The sequence below is a fragment of the Oreochromis niloticus genome, linkage group LG7 (genome assembly GCF_001858045.2).
Source record: "Oreochromis niloticus isolate F11D_XX linkage group LG7, O_niloticus_UMD_NMBU, whole genome shotgun sequence".
NCBI classification, from domain to species: domain Eukaryota; kingdom Metazoa; phylum Chordata; class Actinopteri; order Cichliformes; family Cichlidae; genus Oreochromis; species Oreochromis niloticus.
Window position 1 is genome coordinate 47,420,549 of NC_031972.2, and position 21,801 is coordinate 47,442,349.

At 41.5% G+C, this 21,801-nt stretch overlaps 1 protein-coding gene across 1 annotated transcript in view; it reads left to right on the forward strand.

Annotated features, from left to right (window-relative positions):
• nell2a (neural EGFL like 2a) overlaps positions 1-21,801 on the forward strand; it is an 81,694-nt gene that overhangs the window by 58,361 nt on the left and 1,532 nt on the right. Inside the window, exons 16-19 of the mRNA XM_003444007.5 lie at positions 10,530-10,670; positions 13,713-13,906; positions 17,802-17,978; positions 20,987-21,211. Coding sequence (XP_003444055.1) covers positions 10,530-10,670; positions 13,713-13,906; positions 17,802-17,978; positions 20,987-21,211 — 737 coding nt within the window. The remainder of the gene's footprint in view (positions 1-10,529; positions 10,671-13,712; positions 13,907-17,801; positions 17,979-20,986; positions 21,212-21,801) is intronic.

Sequence of the window (21,801 nt, forward strand, 5' to 3'; positions counted from 1 at the left end):
TTTCTTCCTTTTTATGTGCTTTTGTTTTAAAGCTGGACTACCTGTTTCCCTTTATTTGCTTCCTTTGTGCTAAGCTAAAGTGGTTGTTCACCTATGATTTATATTTAAAGAACATAAAGGAATGATGTTAATCTTCTTATTTTAACCCTGGGAATGAGCAAATACAGCATATGTCATTCCCAAAATGTTTAAACCTTCCATTTTTTGTTTTCTCTGCAATGTTTTCTCTGAAAAGAGAAAACAGTTCTTCTTAATGATGAGGCCATTGGGGCTGAAAGACTAGTAGCTCAGGGATCAATCTCCTCCTTATTGTGTCTGATTAGAATCTGAGGTTCAAACAAACGGGATCTCACATGTACACCCAATCATGCTCCTCAAGCCTCAGGCGGTGGGATTTTTTTTTGTCACCACAGATGCCGCTGCTGTCGTTTGCACGCCTCCCTCCCACAATCTGACTCCCTCTCAGTCTTATCCAAGTCAGCCTTGTGACAGCTACCATACTGATGTTTTGTTTTTTTCCATCTGGGACCACCATAAGGGCCCTATTCTATAGGGCGAAAGCCTCTGGCATTGTTTAGTGACTCCACCAGTCATTCACCGTGAAAAGACGAAGGTCTTTCTTACTGTCTCCTCAGTGTGACAGGAACTCCCAGTGACGGACGCGTCTGCTGCAGAAGCTCACAAAGATGTATGGGGGTTAATGTACTGTTGGATATTCTGGTCTACTGGTGGTAAGGAGGTGGAGAAGGGATGGGTAGGAGGAGGGAGAGGGGAAACTGAGTTTGGGAAGAAAAGATGGAGATGTACGGGGAGAGTGACAGATGCAACATTCAAGGAGGGAAAGAGAAGCGAGGTTGTGGGCAGGAGGGGGATGAGAGGAGGTGAAGTGGAAAGGAAGATACAGACATGTTGGGGAAAACTGACTGATGCAGAGATGGAATGGATGAAGCGAGGGGATAGATGGGTGGTTAGAGGGTAGGGGTTAGCAAGTTTTCTCTGCATTTGGATGCGGAATGAGGCTGCTAGAGTTAGGGCTGCCGGAGGAAGAGAGGCAGAGCTGGTGAATGAACATGGAAAAGCTTTCACTAAGTCTGGGCTCCTCACCTCCCCCCCTCACAAGAACCCTGTGAGCTTTTAGAGGTCTCCCCAGGGACTCCACCGCTTCTGCTGCTGCAGCGGCAGACTGACGGCCTGTCATAAGACACCGAACAGGAGCTCTTCAAGATCCACACGCACACCTATAAGCATGCATTAACGTATGAGAGGATGCCAACAGTTTGCAAATTGTCAGCTGGCCCCCTTATTTCAGGTTTCAGTGTTTTGTGGTATGCATAAGTCGAATATTCCGCGTCTGTGTATGCATGTGAATGTGTTGTTGTCTATTTCTGCTCGCGCGTTCTTGTAACTGTGTGTGCGGTGCACTCGCTGCCTTGTCATTGCCATTCAGGGGGAATAGATGGGGAGGGACAGGGGACACGCAGTGCTGACAGACAGACACCAGCTAGTGGAGAACTCTGACACATCATGAATTATGCAGGATACAGCTGCGGCTGGGCACATTCACTTCAGTCATGGATATAAATGTACGCGGGGCCAGCCATGTAATATGTGCCCTGAACATGCCGCATAGTCAACATGGTAGCCCCAGGCTGGTGCTGTGTATGTTGTATGGCTTGGGAGAGACGCACACATGCAGAAATATTATGTTTATTTTTGAGTACTGTGTCTGCTTGTTTTTTCAGTACTTTGCTAAGATGTTTTTTACCTACAGAAGTGAAACAACTCGTATTAAAGAATGTCGAGGTCATCTTTTTCAGTGCTTTGTATTCTTATTACTTATGTGTGTGATATAGTATAGTACACTAGTCGTTTGCTCACCAAACGAAAATATATTTCTTAGACCATCGTCGATATAATCGTCTAAAAGCGTTTTTATTTTATGAACGGCGGTTAATTCTTAACACACTTTTCTTAATACCCCACTCAAAACCAAACAAGTATGCACAGCTTCTTAACTCTGGCTGGCTGTGCTATGTGGTACAGTTTAATACTTTTATGAAAACCATAATGCGTCCTGCTGTGAATAAGCATTAAATGCGAAGCATACATCAAAAAAATAAATGAATAAAGAAAAAAAGAAAGAACTCAGAGGCACTGAAAGCATCATAAAATGTAGCTTAACTTGAAGTTATCAGAGCTTCGAGCTTTCAGCGTCTTATATGATCCATGTTGCTAGGTGAAAGTGTAAGAAAGTAAACCCAGTCTACTTTAGTAAATTGGCTGCTTAATGTTGCACTTAAGCCAGATTGGAGCTTCAATTTATGTGAATTATTAAAAAACACACACAACATAGCTAGAATAGTGCAGTAAAATGAAAAAAGAGCAATATTAAAAAGGATTTCTGATGAGATTAATGTAATATTGAAAACATAGGTCTGTTTGGGCATTGGCAACAACTTGCGTTTCAAGGTTGAAGATGAAATATAAGTTATGTACGCACACATGCACACATGCACGGATGGATGGATGGATGGATGGATGGATGGATAGATAGATGTCAAAAGTAAAGAAATCATCGTGACGTATCATTTTAGACCGCTAAAGGATATTATTACCTTAAATAAAGCCTTCCAGTTTTTTCATATATACTTCTGAGAAATTCTGCCTCGTCTGTTTTTATACCAAATATTGTTACTGACGTGTTGTCAATTAGCCTTGATAGTTGGATAATGTTCTTCTAGCTCTTTCTTTTTAGTATTATTTACTCTTCCAGTCTTGTGGTGCTGCCATCTCAACTTTTATGAGATTGTTGCTACAATCAAAAAAATCACTTATTTTTTTTCTTAAAATTGTACATTTTCTAAATATTTGATATGTTTCAATAAAATATGGCTTCATATTTACCTTGCAATATAAAATCCCATAACCACTGTTGTGTATGAGTAAAGTAAATTAAATTGGATGCCTTTGTATAAGCAGTAAATTGGTAGATATGATGATGCCTGCTCACGGCCATGTGATGCAAATTCAGTAATTCCCTGTAAAAAGAAAGTGAAAGAAATGCTTTTCATTTGTATAATTAAAATTTTTTCTCTATCCAGTTCCATCTAAAGGTACTTAGCCTTATTAAGATAAGTGGGCAGGAGGAACTATTAATCTATGCGTCCTAAAGCATCTCTAGATATGAAACCTTTAGGAAAGCACCTCGTAAATGTAAGAAGATTTTGTAAGGCCTTTATAAATATCTTAGCTCTGATGATCTTTTAGCTAACCAAGGACTTGCAATACCTGTGTGAAATAATAATGGAAATCCACTCCTTGTTTAGGTTTTAGATTTGTGTTTACTGACTCAGTTGCTGACCTGTTCCTATAAGATGAATGGGGAGGTAGTGTCTGCATTTCCTTTATTTTCAGCTCATTAGCTTTTCCTTTCAAGCCTCTCTAAGCTTATTAGGATGCTTGGCCACCAGTTAAAATTTTCTGTCACTGTGCTGTCAGATCTGTAACTAATGGCCATCTCTGCTGTCCTCGGCTGGCCTCTTGCTAGTTTCTCAAAAGGACACTGTGGGATGCTGAAGGGAGAGCAGCATTTGATCAGATGCTCGGGATGGACACCTCTGCCTTTCATCTCTCAATTCATCCGCAGTCTCGAATCCTTGTGAGCAGTTTTAATCAGCAGGTCCAAATTACGCCGAGGCTATTTTAGCATCGACAAAGTTCTTTGAGGACAAGGAGAAAGAGATAAAAGATTTTTATGTTTGGTGTTAATGATACAATTTAGATTTGTCACTCCTACACACTCCTGGAGGCTAATGTTCAAGAGCACGATCAAGGAGCAGCACACCTACACTGTAAAATGATGTTTTATTGAGGGAAAAAAAAAAAACACACTTGGTTCCTAAAGTCGCAATCATTTGGCAGCACACGTCTTCCTTCAAAGTCTTGCTCTCATGAAGAGACTTAATCTAAAGAGAAACCGTGTTGCTAAATTGTTTGCTTTACCAAAGAAATATTCTACGAGTTTTAGCAACCTATGCTCAAATATTTCTTCCTGTTGTGGGAAAAGGGGAAAAAAAGAAGGATGGGAAGTGAATAAATCATTTGCATGAGGAGGTAATGGGTGGATAGTTGAGCGGGGAAGAAAAGATATTTAATTACTGGGTGATAGCAGATAAGAGGGCATAAGAGTAGAATAGAAGAGACAAAAAGTTGGAGAATAAAGGAGGGGAATTATAACAGGATATAAAAAATGAAAGGGGTGGGGGAAAAAGCAGTGAAGAAGAGGAGGAGGATAGGAGGAGACGCGGGGATGGCCAGTGAGTTCATGAGGAAACCTTGAAGGCAGTGAGAGAGTGCTGAGTGCTGAAGTCATGCTGGCATATTGACTGGGACAGAGAGCAGAACGGGGCCAGACAAACAATTTGTTCCCTCAGACCTCATTTACATTGATGTTGAACTCGAGGAGGGTTGTCAGAGTTTTAGACAACATGACAGATTAGACAGAGAAAAAAGAAGAGCGGACCAAACAGCAGATAAACCAGATATCCGACAACCCCAGTCACACAGGCCGGGAGATAAATATCAAATAAAAACACATTCAGATGATAGGGCCAGCACTAAGTGTTTTATTATTATATACAGAGAGATGGGTTGCATGTGTATGAAAGCGGACCACTCCAGGGTAAATTTTATAACACTGCCAACAGTTATCGGAGCTGCTGATTGTTATAATTTGAAACAGCGAGGGCAACGGTGTGTGTCCCTACAATAGCCTGCATCTTTGAAATCTTCCCTAGGCACCTCCCACCCACCACTAATGAATATTTAAAACCGCATTCATTTTTTTCCACCCTCTTGACAGCTCCCGTGACGCATCTCTGACAGCTCCCATGATGCATCACTGCAACACTCCCTCCTTCCCTCCACAATTTACCCACAAGGCCTCAGGGCTCGCTCAAGCGGCTTGTTTAAGCACAATGATTATGTATTCATTATTTATTTAGCGTCGGCCTTTCAAAGCACTCTCTCCATCACCTGTAATTAGTGTGTCTTAATTAGGCCTCGCTAATGGCCGGAGTTGTCGTTTAGCTGCGCGCAACCTGCTGCTTCTACCTAAATTACACATCTCACAGGGATAGGCGACTACTGTACCTGCTGCAATGCAGCGATCTGCACTGGCCACAGAACAGCTAGTACATTAAAGTCCAAAACAAATTAAAAGGCTTGCTTTTCCTCTGCAGGCTAGTATACACTAGATCTGTAAATGACCCGTCCTGTGCTCTCCTTTGAGAGAGGAAGAAATAGTCATTATTTTGAAAAACGCATATGTGGAGCAATGTAAGCATCGTTTTGGTGTTTATATCAGTCTGGCATGAAATCACTATGATTTGCACTGATGTTTTTTCACTGAACACAGCTACACTGCATGGATGAAAACCCTCATTTTAACAGTGAGAATGAAACAAACCTTAAAGCCAGAACAACAGGATTAAAGATTCTTAAATATTCCACTAATCTAATAGCAATCGTCAATCGATCTGTGGGTTCGTCATCATCACGGGAATTTGCACATTCCACTCTACACATTGCATTTTTTATGTCATTAGTATTAAACCTCATATATTTGCCCTTTGGTATGACCTGTTGAATTCATTCAAATTTCCTTTGTTCAGTTCAAACTTTGAGTCATAGTATTGTAAGAAGCATTTTTATGCAGACATGCATGCATTTCTGTGAAGAAGAACATTTTACTGTGCACCATTTGCTGTCTGTCCACCACAGCATGCTAATGTTGAAGTGCTGAAATGCATGCAGACACATGGCAGTTTTATTAAATACAGTACCATGTACAATACCATGTGCTAACTTACACTAAGTGTAACTGTAAACTCTTTAATCAGCCTTCTCTTTTGGCCTGAATCTACGGCCTGCAAATGTCAATCACACAGCCACCAGCTGGGGCACACCGAGCCTCTGGCCACTTTGACCACCAACTTAAAAAAAAATAAAATAAAAAATGACTGTGTCCTGTTTGTTATAAAATAGAGAGCAGCAGCAGTACTTTGTGCAATTTTCAAAGTACTGAAATTACTGTGCTGGCCTTAATGGTTAGTTTGAGGTAATTATAAATTGCTGCACTTATCTTGATGGACATTTTCAATTTTATTTATGGTGAAAGTTGAAGTTTGAAAGTAGACAGCCTTTCCATATTGACAGTTTTCAGTTCTTGAGTGCCTTAACCTTTATAGCAGAAAATGTGGACAATTACAACTTGTGAAGGTTATGTTCATTCTTTTTTTTTAAGTCCTGTCTGCGATACAGTGAACAGGTCATGTACATGGGTTGACATTTAATTGTTAATACAAATAAATACTGTTATTGCAGATTTAAAAGTAACTTCTAGGATGACTTCTGGTATTATAGGCTTCAAATTAGAAATTTCCAGCACATGTTTATTTTGTGTCTCATTGCTCTTGTTAGCTCATCAATCAAACACATCCATACTCTCAGGCAGACATTTGGAGATTAAAGGACCTCTCTGGGTTTTTTTCCTGCTATTTTTATAACTAAAACAACCATCCCAAAGCAGTTTGTAGTCTCAGCTGTAGGCCTGCTTTAAAGGGTGGGGGAGACTTGCATGCAGACTGATTGCATTCTGTATGCTCTTGCAGCTCCCGATTGTTCACAAGACTTGTTTCCAATTTGCCGTGATTACTCATCCACTCTCCTACTCAAGTGCTTGCAGATATGGATTTGCTTTTCAGTGTCTGTTTCATCTTCAGGAAGTCAGTGTGTAACTCAGTTTGCCTTAGGTTTCACAGCGATTGATTTATGTGAGTTCACTCTTTCTCTTAATGAAGACTGAGGATCAGTGACAATCACTCAATTACACTTCACTATACATAAAAGAACAGCGATCAGCAATCCATTTCTTACGTTATCGCCTCCGCAAACATTATTATCGACTCTCCGGTCTTTTCTCAGCCTTTATTTTAAACCTGATCTGACATGACAAATTCAGCCTATTTTACAATCCACTTATATTCCACTGGCATTTGACTTGACAAATGGCAGGGTGAGATGTTGGTGTGAATAATTCTTCCCTGTGCCAATCAGGATTATCAGGTGGACTTGCAGGGAAATGGAAATCCTTTTGAATTAGGTTACTGTACGGGAGATGTACACGTGGCAGCAGTGACAGGCTTTGCAATGAGTGATGCAAGGCAGCAGAACTGCATCCTAACCCCTAGGGCTATATGTCAGTCAAAGAAGGGAAGAAAAAAAACAGGGGAGGAAGAATAGTGAAGGGAAGGAAAGCTGAAAGGGGAAAGGGGAAAGTCAAAGAATTGCACCTTTTATGCATCGGAATAGCCAGTGAGAATGATGTGAAGTGGTGTTCAGGAGCAGAAACAATGAAAGGTAGACATGAAGAGAAGAGGTAGGCTAAACTCATCTCTAAACTCTGGCTTTTTCTGCTCAGAGGGGGAGAAAACCACAGGGATTAGCAGCGGTGACAATTAGAGCACCTCTATTTTTGCGTTAGATTTGAGACAGGCGGCTGGAGGAAAAAGGTAACACACGGACAGGTGAAGGCAGAGGATGAATATAAAGGGAGGAAGGGTGGTTCGTGGCAGAGTGGCATAACAAGCCCAGGAGGGGGGCAGAGAAAAGATGGTCCTCTTGTTTCTCACTTTGTCCTCTGAGAGCTGCCTTAATAGAGCCCTTGTTTCCAGGCTGCCACTCAGGATAACGAGTAGAATAACTGCAGTGTCTCTTCAACGATTCCTCCTCCATCTCCTCGTCTTTCTAATTCTTCTTCCTACTCCTCTTTCTGTCCTCCGCCTTCTTCCGTTTATCTTTGTTCTCCTCCTCATCCAGCCCATCCTCTTCCCCTTCATAGGTATTTCTGTGTTGTTTTTCTTGTCTTTCATGCAGTGAGGTAAGTCCAAAATAACTGCTGTACCGCTGCCTTGACCTCTCCAGGAGAGAGAAGCAGAACGCCAGATTTTATTTATTTATTTATTTATTTGTGATGGTGGTGGGGGTGGGGGTTTTTTGGACTGGGTTTTATTTTTCCAGCACAGAGAGGTAAAAAATAAAAAAAATAAAAAGCACGACGTGATTTAACAAGTAAAAATACAGCCATCCACTTCTGTGATTCAACAAAAGCGAAAGCGTCATGATTCAGTAGAGACGGCGCTCCTCGGCAGCGCCCTTGTCTGACTGTCGCTGTTGATGGTTTAATTACAACGATCCTCCAGATGATAAAAGAGAAGGCAAGACTCTTTTTGTGTGTGTGTGCAAGCGTGCCGCATCTCCGCCGCACCTCGCACACCGAGCCTTGTCGGATCCAAGGTGCGACAACAATGAGTTGCATTGTCCTAAAACATTGCAGCACTTTAAAGGTTGATTTGACAGAAGGCTGAAAAGCGCTGCGCCATAATTGTAGCTGACAAGGTTTGCGGAGATAAAAAGGGGAAAAAAGACAAACCTTTTGCTGAAGGTGTAACCTGCTGTTGTTACAACCAGACAGCCGAGCGTTTTAAACACACCTGAATGAAACTGGCTGAAAATAACCCATTAGCATATTTTTAGACTGACTTCGCCCTCGGTGTTTGTTATAAATAGAATTGACTACTCAGTTGTACTTTGAACTACTTCATACAGCCGTATTGGAGAGAAGAGAATCATTCCAACAAATTCAGCATGATTTCTTTTTCATATACTGGCAACACCACCTCATGCAGCTCCTCCCTTTAAAACCTCCCAGTGCTTTTATCGCCCCTGGAATTCACAGGCAACAAAGAGCATTGGATATTTCTCTTCAGGAGTGGGGTGAATTCATATTCATTTTCAAAGATCGGCTGGTTATGCTATTTGCTGCAGACTCGCGATTTAAACAGCGTCCTTTAAAGCCAATATTGCTGTCCTTAGGGGGGGGAAATAAGGTCCTCCTTTCTCACCAAACTGATATAATTGGTGAAGTGTGTTTCACTTTTAAAGTCTGCCAGCTTGTAAGAGCGAGATTTTTTTTAACCTCACCAATGTGGAAACTTTTTTTTTAATTTTAGAAAACCTGCAGTTCATGCAGACAAATGCGGGTGATTTTTAAATAGATAAAACCCTAATCTGTGGGACATTTGATCAACGATTAATCTGCTGCAGAATTCTATTAAAAGGCTGAGGGCTCATTAGCCAATAGATCTTAATCCCATTACTGCCTGGGCGGTGGAAGGGGGGGGTAGGCTCAACCATGAGCCCGTCTGCCTGTAGCTCTGTGGGGGATACTGTTGCAGGCAGTCGCAGAGAAGGTCATACACGGCACACTGCCATTTTCATAATGAGAGCAGAGCATCATGCATCATGCACAATCATAAAAAAGCCATCACTGGCTATGCAGACACATTTAATCACGGTGCATGTCTGGACCTAACATATTTAGCCCCACTGCGTAATAACAGGCTTTATTTCCTCTCTCGTGTGGGCCCGGTCCTTAGTTTAATTAAATGCGAGCTAAAATATCAGAGTAATCTTTCTCTCTGTGTGTATTAGGCTCATTGTTGAAACCTGTATTGGATTTGTTCTTGGTTGCCGCTTGCAAGGCCGCTCGTCGTAATGAAAGGGTTGAAGGTTGGCCAGCTGTAGGCAGAAAGACTGAAAGAGAGAAATGAGAATTAAACAGAATAAAAGAGATGACAGAAAAAGAAAAATGCACCCGAGAAGAAAGTCAGAGCGTGTAATCTAAAGTCTTGTATTAAACACAAGAGCTGAAGGAGGCAGCGTCAAGGATATTTCTAAGTGGACCTCTGAAAACAAACATCACCTCCATCTATTGACAGCCACCCACAGGCTGTTAGAAGCTGTGCCAAAGGCATTATAGAAACTCCTTTGTCCGAGCGGAGTTGTAGAAAACTGTGCAATTTATTTGTTTTACTGGATATTTTGATGAGAAGATGAGACTGCAAAGGAGCTTTACGGCCTCTTCAGATACAAGCCAGTAACATCTCTGTCTTCCTACAATAAACTATTTTTAGCTGCTTCTTTACTCACAAGGGGGTTGCCATGGAAGGTAGCTCCACATGTTTGATTTGGCAGATTTTTTTTATGCCAGATGCCCTTTCTGACACAACCCAAAGGGATTTGTGTCTCCTCTCAGGATCGAACCGGGGATCTTTCGCTCGCATAAGCCACCATACTGCGGAGCCGCTCCCCGCTGCTGTCTTCCTAGAATAAGCTTGTTATGTTAGATTCATTCATTCCCTGCTATCTTTTATTGATACAGATGTCCTTCTCTGGCTGTGAAACTATGCTTGATCAATAAAGCCTTCGGACCAGATTTACTGATATGCTAGACATGTTGTTTTATCAATTATGAATCAGTCGGTGTTGAAAATGCCTGCCAGGCAAGAATGCAGCTCAGTACCCTCATTCACTGTAAAAAACTATTTTGAACCCAACATGATATGTTGACTAAATCCGAGGTGATTTTTGTTTCTTCATTTCTTTTCTTATCTTCTCTACGTCTCCAGATATTGATGAGTGTGCGGACGGCTTTGTCGAGTGCGACAGTAAATCCACTTGTGTCAACTTGCCCGGCTGGTATCACTGTGAGTGCCGGGATGGGTACCATGACAACGGCCTGTTTTCCGCCAATGGGGAATCATGTGTAGGTGAGTAGCCCGCCTTCATGTACACAACGCAAATATTGGTGATAAAGTTTGTTCAGGTTAATTACGTCTTTATATGACACAGGAAAGAATGAACACATCATCGCAACATTTCATACACTAAAAAAAGAAAATAAGTCGAATAATTCAGATAATTTATAAAAAGTACATAAACATGATCGTGTAAAATTCTGAAAGTCTTAAAAGAAGTTGGTAGAAATTTCACACTTACTAAAACTAGACCTAAAAACTATTATTTTAATGGGTTTTTTCAGAATTGTGTTTATAAGTCTATCTGATTCTAAAAAAATACCAAAAATGTGTCCTGTTGGAACTGACATAACGCTACGCCATAGAGAGAAAACTTGAAGCTGTTTCAGGCAGGAAATATGCATAACATACTTCACTCTCCTCACGTTATATAACAAATAAACAATCCCAGTTATACAGTCCCAATCAAAAGTTTAAAGCCACACCACCTAAAAAAAAAAGTAAACCCCCCAAAAACAGAAATCAAAGTTCCAAACATGAACTCATTAATGATTAGCTCTACCGTTATTGCTGATCATTTCAAAAATTAAGTGTGGCAAGCTTGATGCAAGTGTTTCCATGAGGTGAGTGGGAACATTTCTCCAAGTGGTGAAGACGGCCGCATGAAGGGCATCTACTGTCTGGAACTGTTGTCCATTTTTGTAAACTTCCCTGCCGTCCATCCCCAAAGGTTCTCAATTGGATTTAGATCAGTGGAACATACAGGATGGTCCAAAAGAGTCATTTTATTCTCCTGGAAGAAGCCCCTTGTCCTGCGAGCATTGTGTACTGTAGCGTTGTCCTGCTGATAAACCCACTGGTTACCACACAGACGAGGACCCTCAGTCATGAGGGATGCTCTCTGCAACATTTTGACATAGCCAGCGGCTGTTTGACGCCCCTGCACCTCCTGAAGCTCCATTGTTCCACTGAAGAGAAAAGACCATTATGGCGCCCCCTCCACCGTAGCGTGTAAAAAACATCTAAGGTGGGATCTGCTCATCATGCCAGTAACATTGGAAATCAACAGGACCAGCAAGGTTACATTTTTCTCATCGGAGAATAAAACTTTCTTCCACCTTTCAATGTCCCATGTTTGGTGCTCTCTTGCAAAGTCCAAACGGTCAATGCTGTGGCGTTCAAGAAGACGAGGCCTTTGAAGACCTTTTTTCTTTTTTAAGCCCTTCAGTCTCAGATGCCGTCTGATGGTTATGGGACTGCAGTTGGGACCAGTAACTCTCTTAATCTGGGTCGAGGATCGTCCAGTTTCTTGATGGACAGCCAGTTGGATTCTCTGGCTCAGTGCTGGTGAAATTATTTTTGTTTTCCACTTTACCTTTTTGTTTCATAACTCTCAGGATCATTTAAGAAATTCCAGATAACTGTCTTACTGCGTCCCACCTCAGCAGCGATGGCGCGCTGCGAGAGACCCTGCATATGCAGTTCAACAACCCGACCACGTTGAAAAATGGAACGTTTTTTTGCCTTTGCGATCAGAACGTCATGACAGTGTGACTACCTGACAGAAAATGACAATGAATCCACACTTTTGCACAGATTTGGCCTTTTAAATGCATGTGGTCCTAAACTTTTGATCAGCTGTAAAACAGCCTGTTTCAGTTAAAGCATTGTTTTCAATAAATTGCATGCTCAGAAAAACATTTTGTCTCTCTCCCATTTGTTGCATTTTGAAGCTTACTTGGAACCTTGTTAAGATCCAACCATGCAAAATATGATTTTTTGCCATTTTTCAAATGGTCTTAAACTTTTGATCGGGACTGTATTATAGTTGCATTTCTCATCAGTCTGCTATTTCAACCCCTCCATCACCCCAGCATCCAACCTGTAGGCTCTGGGGAGCCTCTGCAGAGAGTGATCTCAGAGCACAAATGCCAAACTTTACTGTAGCAACTCAGTTTTCAAGTTATTTGACTTAATTAGAGTAAAGCCTGCTCAAGAGGATACGGCACCGACTTTATCAATATTTGACCTTAATTTTTTCAAGTCCTTGCATTAATTGAGGATTAAATTCCAGTTCATACATTTCAGCAATGCAAGAATATGATGTTTGCATCATTAAGTGCCACAGACCCCTATTAATGGCAACACCCATTCATTTTCCATTGACAGGCTTTTTATGCCTCAGTTTTATCACATCATTAAGTCCCTCTCTTTCAGTCCCAGTATCAGGATTGAGGGCTTCAAATTACAAAAGCAGACACTGAAAATAGTGCTTCTGAAATCTGAACTTTAGGAAAAAAAAATCTTAAGTGATCCACTTTGAAAAACTCACTTAACTTTTGAGATGGGGTTTTTTCGGTGTTGTTTTATTTTTGAAACGTTTGTGTGCCTTTATGATTGCATAGATATGTTGTTAGGAGTTGCGTTTTCCTTCCTAAAAATATCACATTTCCTTTTGCAGCCTGTTCATTTTCGGAAACATTCTCTCTGATCCAGCCTGTCAGAAAAAAGTGTCAGCTGTCAAAACGGAAACCCTCAATCTACAGTAACACTGAAGCGTTGCCTGTAACAATAGTGCTAGCGCTGCTCCACTCGTTGACCCAATCTTAGCTGTCAGTTTGAGTTGTGAGAGGAAAAGGAGGGGGAAAAAAGTGCATTAAAACCACTCTTAAAAAAAAAATAGCCTGTGTGTTCCTCACAAAGCAAAGTTATAATTTTGCCAAAAGTGGGTTTCTGGGTTACATTACAGCTGTATACTGCGTGTTCCCAGCAAGATTTGAAAAATGTTCTATTGCTGCACGTTACAATTGCATTTCAAATCCTCTATTCAGCGATTTTCACATACAGAGAGGCAGGGCACTGTTGTCCTGGAAAAGATAAAAGCATGGCTGCTCACCGACATATAAGAGCATCAACGTTTACAGGGAAAACTGCTTTTACCTTATCGCCCTGCTATTAAAGCAACATTACTGGTCTTGTAATAAAAAAAAGAAGAAGAAACTGTTATCTGCACAGAGCATATGTATGATGTCATGCTTTTTGTATTCCCTGCAGATATTAATGAATGCAAGACAGGAAGGAACACCTGTGCCAACGACACAGTGTGCTTCAACCTGGAAGGAGGCTATGACTGTCGGTGCCCCCACGGGCACAACTGCACCGGCGACTGTATCCATGACAACAAGGTCAAGCACAGCGGGCAAATCTGGGTGCTGGACAGCGATAGGTGCTCGGTGTGCTCCTGCCAGGTAATGAACAGGCTGAGACATACACAGAGAATACAGAGACAAGGAAAGCTGAGAGGAAAAGCACAAAAAAAAAAAACAAGAACAGAGTAACAAAGCAGAGGTAAATGGATCCGCTGAAACAGAAAGAGGCAGACAAGTGAAAAGACGAGGAAACGTGTCCACGGCTGTATATAGCTGAGTAATGATTTCCCCTGCCTCTCTTACGCGTGCACGCTTTTACAGTATGTGCGTTCAGCTGATCTAGGCGTGAACCGTTTTCAGCGCTGTTATTTTTCACTCTGCTTTCCAAGTGTTTAAACCAGAAATACAATAATATAACAAAACAAATGTAAACCTGTTTTTCTTTCGGAATGATGTTGTTCCCCACAGGACCAATCAGCAGCAAGTGTCACTTTGTTTTATCCTGTAGCCAGAGCGCTTCTCTTTAAACAAGCAGTGACATTTTATTAAAACAAAAACTAAAGCACAGCAGTGCAACAAATGATTCTTTCCCTTTTTAATTTTTAATTAGACATGACATGTGATAATTGATGTAGGACAAATGGGAGACCACCTTTGGGCACTGTCACACCCCATCAACAGCATTTGCACCCAGCTTTGGCAACTTTGAAGTGCGAATTAGCTCCTGAGTGACCTTTCGAAATTCAAAAAGTCTAAAAATGTAAAATCGTCTTAGCAAATTGCATTTCATTTACTGCCTCTGTGGAAATTGGAAATTGTAGCATTCACCCAGTCATGGTAAACAGATGGCAAGAAGTGCAACTACAGATTTTCGTCATACTACAGTGACTGCTGTTGATTTCTTAGCGGCTAAAGAAAGAGGTACAACTCTCAAAAAGCTGTTGGAGATTAAAACAGAGATAAAAAAGGCTCAAAATTGACAGTAATATGCATTGTTATTATTATTTTTCCCAGTTTTTGCTATTTTCTTAATGACGGAACAGTTTTAAATCTTTGCAGTATTGTACAGAAATCGCTTGATTCTTTATTAATGATTAGCTTTTACATATAACAAGCCACTGGTGAGGATATTTCAGTTTGGCCTTCTTTGTAAAGAGATTATTAAAAGTCACCAACACTGACTGTAACTGGTGGCTAAGGGCAGTAAAGCAAATGTATTTCAGTAATAACCTGAAGGCTCCTGGTTCCAGTCTCGCGTCTCCTTTTTCTTTTTTTAGTCTTTTGGCCTGCCAGCTTCCTAAATGAATCTTCCCTTAATATTAATTTAATAATGTGTGTTCAGCTAAACATTTATTACCAGCAGAAGATCAGACAATTTACCACACATCTAACTTTCAGTCTTTATTACCTCTGTCTGGGAGGTTATGTTTTTGGTAGCGTTTGCATACATGGCGTTCTGTCCGTTAACGCGATAGCTTGAAAGGTTTTGAATGAATTCTGATCAAACTTTGTAAGGGTATAGAGTGAGATCATGTTAACCACCCTTTAAAATTTGGCTTATATCAACCAAGGTCTTCGAGGTCAACGTAATGATTTCAAAAAGCTATTTTAGAAATTATACTTACAATTTTACATTTGACCCCCAACATCTCCTTCCTCTCCTAAAGGTCAAAGTGATAATAATACTTCATAGTGCTGTTTCTTCCTGCCGTTGTTTGTATTGAGAACATATAGGCATATAGGGAATGATATATGAGGATTGTAAATATCATGTTAGTTTGAACCTCTGACCACTTCTTTAAGGTCAAATAAAGCCAACCTTCATAAAATGTCCCATATCTTATTATATTATATAATAAGGTTATTCATGCCCAGTTATTTACAAATGAATCATCCATCCATCAATTCTTTTCCGCTTGTCCAATTTAGGATTGTGAGGAGGCTGGAGCCTATATCAGCTGCCATAGGGTGAGAGGTGGGGTATACTCTAAACAGGTCGCCTCCTACATAACGTTTATATACAAAATACAATACCCTTCCCTTAAAAGTAAATAGAGCTCAGATAGGGAGTTGTCTTGGTGTCGGTTTGTGCTCTCTGAGTGCTTTTCATTTTAGATATGCAGTCTGCTAGGCTAATTCTCTAGCTAGTAATGTAGCAATAACGATAACTGAAAATGCATGAAAATGTGAATGAATTTTGATCTGATGCTTTTTGCATGACTAGAGTCCTAAAATCAGGATGTATGGATGGGTGGATGGATGGAGATGATGCAGTAGTGGTGAGCAACTTAATTAAAGCGCATGAGCTACTCTCTATATATAGTCCTTTTAGAGTCTATCAGAGTGATCGGGGCTCTTGATGTACTTGTTTTGATTGATTCCTGACATCAAAGTGACAAGGCATCTGGGAACAGTTGGTCCAGAAAACTCATTCCATCATCTTAAACACATTTTTTTCCTCCATGATTATCAGGTCACAGAGCAGTCATACTTTGCATTTCAGCATTTCACTCAACCTAATGCCAAGTGTCTGGCGGTAGTGGAAGGTGATTATAGTGGATTAGTGTCGGTAGTGAATGATCAAGCAGCAAATTATTCATTTGATTACAAAGGTCCAGGGCAGAAATGGCTCCCTAATTAAATGAGTCATATTAATTGATTTGAGAGATTGAAGAGCTGCCTGTCAAAATTAGTCGTATTGAGCAGTTCAGTGAGCAGAGGAGTAAACATGTTATTGTTTTGGAAGTGGGTGGACACAGCTGGATATTACATGGAGAGCTGCGATTAACTGAAGAGGGGAAACCAAAGTCAAACCCCAGAGAAAAGACAAAGAGCGTCCAGCCCGAGGTCAAGCAGTACACAAATAGTTCATTGTTTTGTTCTGATTGCAGTGCTGAGGGGTGGAGTGTAACCCATCGGTGCATCTGTACCAATTTCAAAAACATGTTCACAAAAAAAAAATCAAAATACCACGTTAACTGGCAACATTGAATGCATTCCTGTCATTCCTTTACAAAAAATGTAAAGGAATGAAAGGTAGACTGAAATTTACTGTCACTTTTGTTACAAAAAAAAGAATCATACTCATGCTCTTTGAAATCAATTTTCAATCCATTCTATTAACTGCTTCTTCAGCTCAGGGCTGGGCGCTCAAGCCTATCCGAGCTGTCGTCGTGCAAAATGTAGGGGACCTTTAAAATACTCAAATTTAATTTTGTGCTCTATAGTTAATTCAGACTTCCTATTTTTACAATCGTCTGTATCCAACCTGAGCCGGCAATATGTAACCGTATGAATATCCACAGAAGAATATCCAAATATTAGAATTAAACAGTAACAAGAAGGCAAAATGGTGATTAAAATGGGATTGGATGGAAAATTTGCACGCTATTATGAATGGGTGCAGTTGGGCTCGGGATACTAGACACGTGTTTGACAAACTCTGATTAATGCACATATAAAGATTCTGTGGAGTGTCGGCCCTGCCTTATATTGATGAGAAACAATCAAAAGAAGTACCTGTTCCTTTCACCACCTTCTGGCTACTGCAGGGCCTTTCTGATTATTTTCATTATCAATTATCATGCAATTCTTTTTTTCTCTCTCTCTCAACCAATTCATAGTTAATTCTTAAAATCTTAGAAAATCCTAAAAAGCTTAAAACTCCTACCACGCTTTCTCAAAGCCGCCGATTATTTCCTGTACTCTGATGAGTTTGGAAGGAGTCTGAAAACACTGAGATGCCCAAAGCGCCACGCTGATGAATAGAAACTATGCATCAGTACGCATAAAGTACACACTTTAATCTGGCGTGTCGTAAATTGCTGCTTCAGAACAGTTTTCTTGGCATGAGCTAGACTGCCTTCATTACATTATTAATCATCAACATGTATGTTTAATGATCCCATCAAAGCAGAGGCCTTTGTGTGTGCGTGCAGCTGTTTTGGCCCGTGTGTCATCCTGTGCTCAGTGCTCAGTTGTGCTCCCCACGCAGGCCGGCCAAGTGATGTGCCGCAGGATGGTGTGCGACTGCGACAATCCCAACGCCGACCTGTTCTGCTGCCCTGAGTGCGACCCTCGACTGAGCAGCCAGTGTCTGCATCAAAACGGCCTGCTCACCTACGGCAGCGGGGACACGTGGGTGGAGAACTGCCAGCAGTGTCAGTGCCTGGTGAGTAAAGGGCACTTGTACCAACCTCTTCCTGCACGTTGATAATATTTCGAAGAGCACAGGTATTTAACGCTTTCGTACGGTGTCGTTTAAGGTGATAGCGAAGACAACATAGGCATTCGTTGCCGTGCCGCAGTGCCCACACGAGAGATGTAACAAATACTCCGGTCTCCATGGAAATGCTCATGAATGAGAGATGTGCTCTGTGAAGAAAGTCAAGGAAAGATGTTTTGTGGCAAGAGAGGGGGAGTGATTAAGAGGTGAATAGGGAGGTTGCAGAGAGGAGAAAATGAAGATTGGTTTTCCACTTGTGCAGAAGAAAGAAAAGCGAGTGATTATTGAAATTTTAAAGAATTCAAAGAACTGTTACCGCTGCTGTCTGCTGTGCTGGAATTACACGTTTTACTGGAGAAGACATTCAAGGTTAGGGGAACAGTGTCGCCTATAAGGTGGGAGGGTGAAACAGGGAGTGTTATTTGTGTGCTTTGAGGAGGTTCTGCAGCGTGTATGACTGAGGTGCTAGTCTCGAGTGTCCTCTACATCTAATCCCATTTCCCATTCGAAACAAAACAGCATTTCGTTCACTACACAGATCTTTCTCAGTTAGACGTATGCGCCGGTTTCTTTGTGTTCACATCTTCTGCTGCGTTGACCTTTTCAAGGTTTTAACAGTGTTTATGTTGAAGCAACAGGGAGGCGTTTCGTGTTTCCCAACAAACCTGACAAAAACAATAAATCTTCCCACCTGTGTTGCCCCTCTTACCGTATTTCCATATGCATATCACATGCAAATGGAACGCTTTAGATTCTACCCCACTGTCTTCTCCTAACCCCACCCCCTCTTCTAACATGCTGTAACACTCACCCACACCAGAGTCAGTTCCTCTGTTGAATGACTCACAAACCGTCTTCGCTTTGGATCTCAGAGCAGCACTTTACAACTCTTATTTTTCTATTTATTTCATCCTCTCTTTGTTGCCTTTAAAGATCAGCCGTACTTGCAGCTAAGATACCATAAGTTGGCTCCACTCTGACAGATTTATGGTCTGAGGAGCAATAGCAATGTCATTTCCTCTCGCACCCCTCCCTCCCTCTATTGTAATGCCGTCCTGATGCCTGGACCTGAGAGCTGCTTTTTGGATTTCTTACAGCGAGCCATTATAGAAGAGCTTGAAAATCACCGCTCAGCAGAGGGGCAGCGGGGAAGCGCAGTTGGCTGAAAATGGGTTTGCTTCAGCGTCGCTCTCGCTGAAACAGTACTCAGTGTAGGCACTCGTGTTGACACGAGCACATTTGAGATTGCAGGCACGCCCGTAACGACACACACACACACACACAATGTAAACATAGTATGCATGTGCTAGAAAATCTACACATACCCCACATATGTCCACATATATATACAGATAGACATAAAACACGCTCAGTTTAAGATGCGCAGAGGTGCACGCAAAGCAAAGGGCCACCAGCACACACAGTACAAAGAGCAGCACTTGAAAGGGAGAAGGCTGCTCCCGCGATACCGTACTGGGGCTCCAGTAGCGTGACAGGGACGTGAAATGAACCTTGAATGCTGCTACACTTAGCAGAGGCATGGCTGTCCAGACTCAGCGGGGGCCTTAAAATACACAGTGACAGCAGGGAGATGGGCAAAACATTCTCTCAAGTCCAAGATGTGAATCCTTTTGTATGAACCGTGCAATCATTTGAAATCAAGAGTGTGGCCTTTGCAGACCGCGCACACATGGGCCACTTGCAATTTGCCATCTTGTTAAATCACCAAAATATCAAAGAAAGCATTGATTTTCCCAACCATACATGTAGATAGTAGTTTCATTTTTGAGGAAAAAAAAAATGGCATAATTATTACAGGCTAATTCCCAAGCAAAGATAAATGTCACCACTTCTAATTTCCCAGAGGCATTTTGTAACATTCAGTCTTAAAAACAGCAAATCTTTACATCTAGAGATTAAATAGCAGTGAGATATCGTGAATGGAGACATATTAAAAAATAATTTCATCTGAAGTATCACAAAGATATCAAAGTCCAGCCTCAGTTTTAGTTTGATTACATTTTCTTGCCACGCTGTTGTTTGCAAAAAGCTGTGCCCGACACCGGCCTCTCCTGTGGGATAACAGACCACATCTGCATAAACAGACAAAGATGACATCGTCCCCTATCACAGTGTGGAACAGATACCTGAGGCTACACTCAATCCCTCCCTCTGGCAGCGAGTAGAAAGTGCCACTCGGGGGGGATTTCCCACTTCGAATGTTTACACACAGCACAGAAGCAGGGAGTGGGCATTAGCTCTGTGTGAGAGCGCGCTTTATAGCCAGCCTAATTTACTACAACATTTTTGAAACGCTGAGCCAGATGATTTTGAGAGATATTAAATATCCCCGGTGGGACACTTGCATCAAACCTCTTGTAACTTTATGTATGCGTGCGCACCCCTTTTATATCTGCTGTTGTGCTTAAACATAAACAGTCTGAACTCATATTTCATTTCAATAAGGCGCGTGGCAGATATGCGCATGTATGACACTACGAGCAGAAGTGGGTCAGGACAGAATGATGTAGAGTACAGTTCGGTTAAGAGTTGCAAGGATGGACAAAATATATGACCCGTTTTCTCAGGCCAGTGAAAACGGCAGCGGGAAAAATCCAAAAAGGCTTTCTGCGCCGAAAGTTTGCTGTAAGATTAATAGGAGAACAACGAGACTAGAACAAGTCAATTAGAAAGGTGGAACATTTACCTCCACAGTCTGGAAAAACTGCTGACGCTGTCGGAAGACTGCGCCGCTCATCTTTATTTTTCCAGCTTCCTTACAAGTCGAGACGGTCCCTCTAGCATACAAATACACTACGTCAGGAGAAATGTGCATTTGACTGAATAACTTGTTTAGACACGGGAAATGCAAAGTGCATTTGCAGTGATTCTTTTTCTTTTTCTCTCTCTCTCTGCTCGGCTATCCTTTTCAAATTCCATCTCCACCTTCGCAGCAGGGGCAGGTGGATTGCTGGCCTCTGCCGTGCCCGCCTGTGGACTGCGAGTTTACTGTGGTGCCCGAGGGCGAGTGCTGTCCCCGCTGTGTCACCGACCCCTGCCAGGCCGACACCATCCGCAACGACATCACCAAGACATGTACGGACGAGCACAACATCTCACGCTTCAGCGGCTCCTCCTGGATTAAACATGGCACAGAGTGCACTCTGTGCCAGTGCAAGGTAAGCTGCTAGTCCTGCCGGCAGCATGGAAACAGCAAATTACAGTTTCTCTAGTTCGTGGCAGGCAAGACACAAAAGAAAAATGGCTTGAAAAGTGAGAACCCTTTGTGCTTTTTCAGGGGGGAAAACAGAGTACTAGTATTTGCAACAGAAAGGCAATTTGTGCATCTTTAACACCTCACAGCAGTTTTTATTACATGTGGTGGTAAATATACTGCAGGTGTTGATACAGCTGTTTTTGCATCAGCTCGGATTCGTGCATAAAGCTGCAGAAGTTGAATTTACCAGTTGTTGTAAAAGAGCAGTTATTGGTAGCTATTTAGTTAAACCAAGATACACACAGTAATTGCTTTGGAAAAAAAATGAATCTAATATTCATTCTAAGAACAAGGCGGCTGCTGTATCTCTTCAAATAAATAAGATATGATGTTCTGTTCCGCAATTATTCCCTTTCTAATTTTGAGTTTATTAGATCATAGATTACATGTTTTATTTATATTTATTAACAAGAATGCAGTTTCCTGTGAAGCAGAAGTTTGATACTTTTGGGAAATGTGTTTAGGATTAGATGAGAATGTCTTACTCGGATG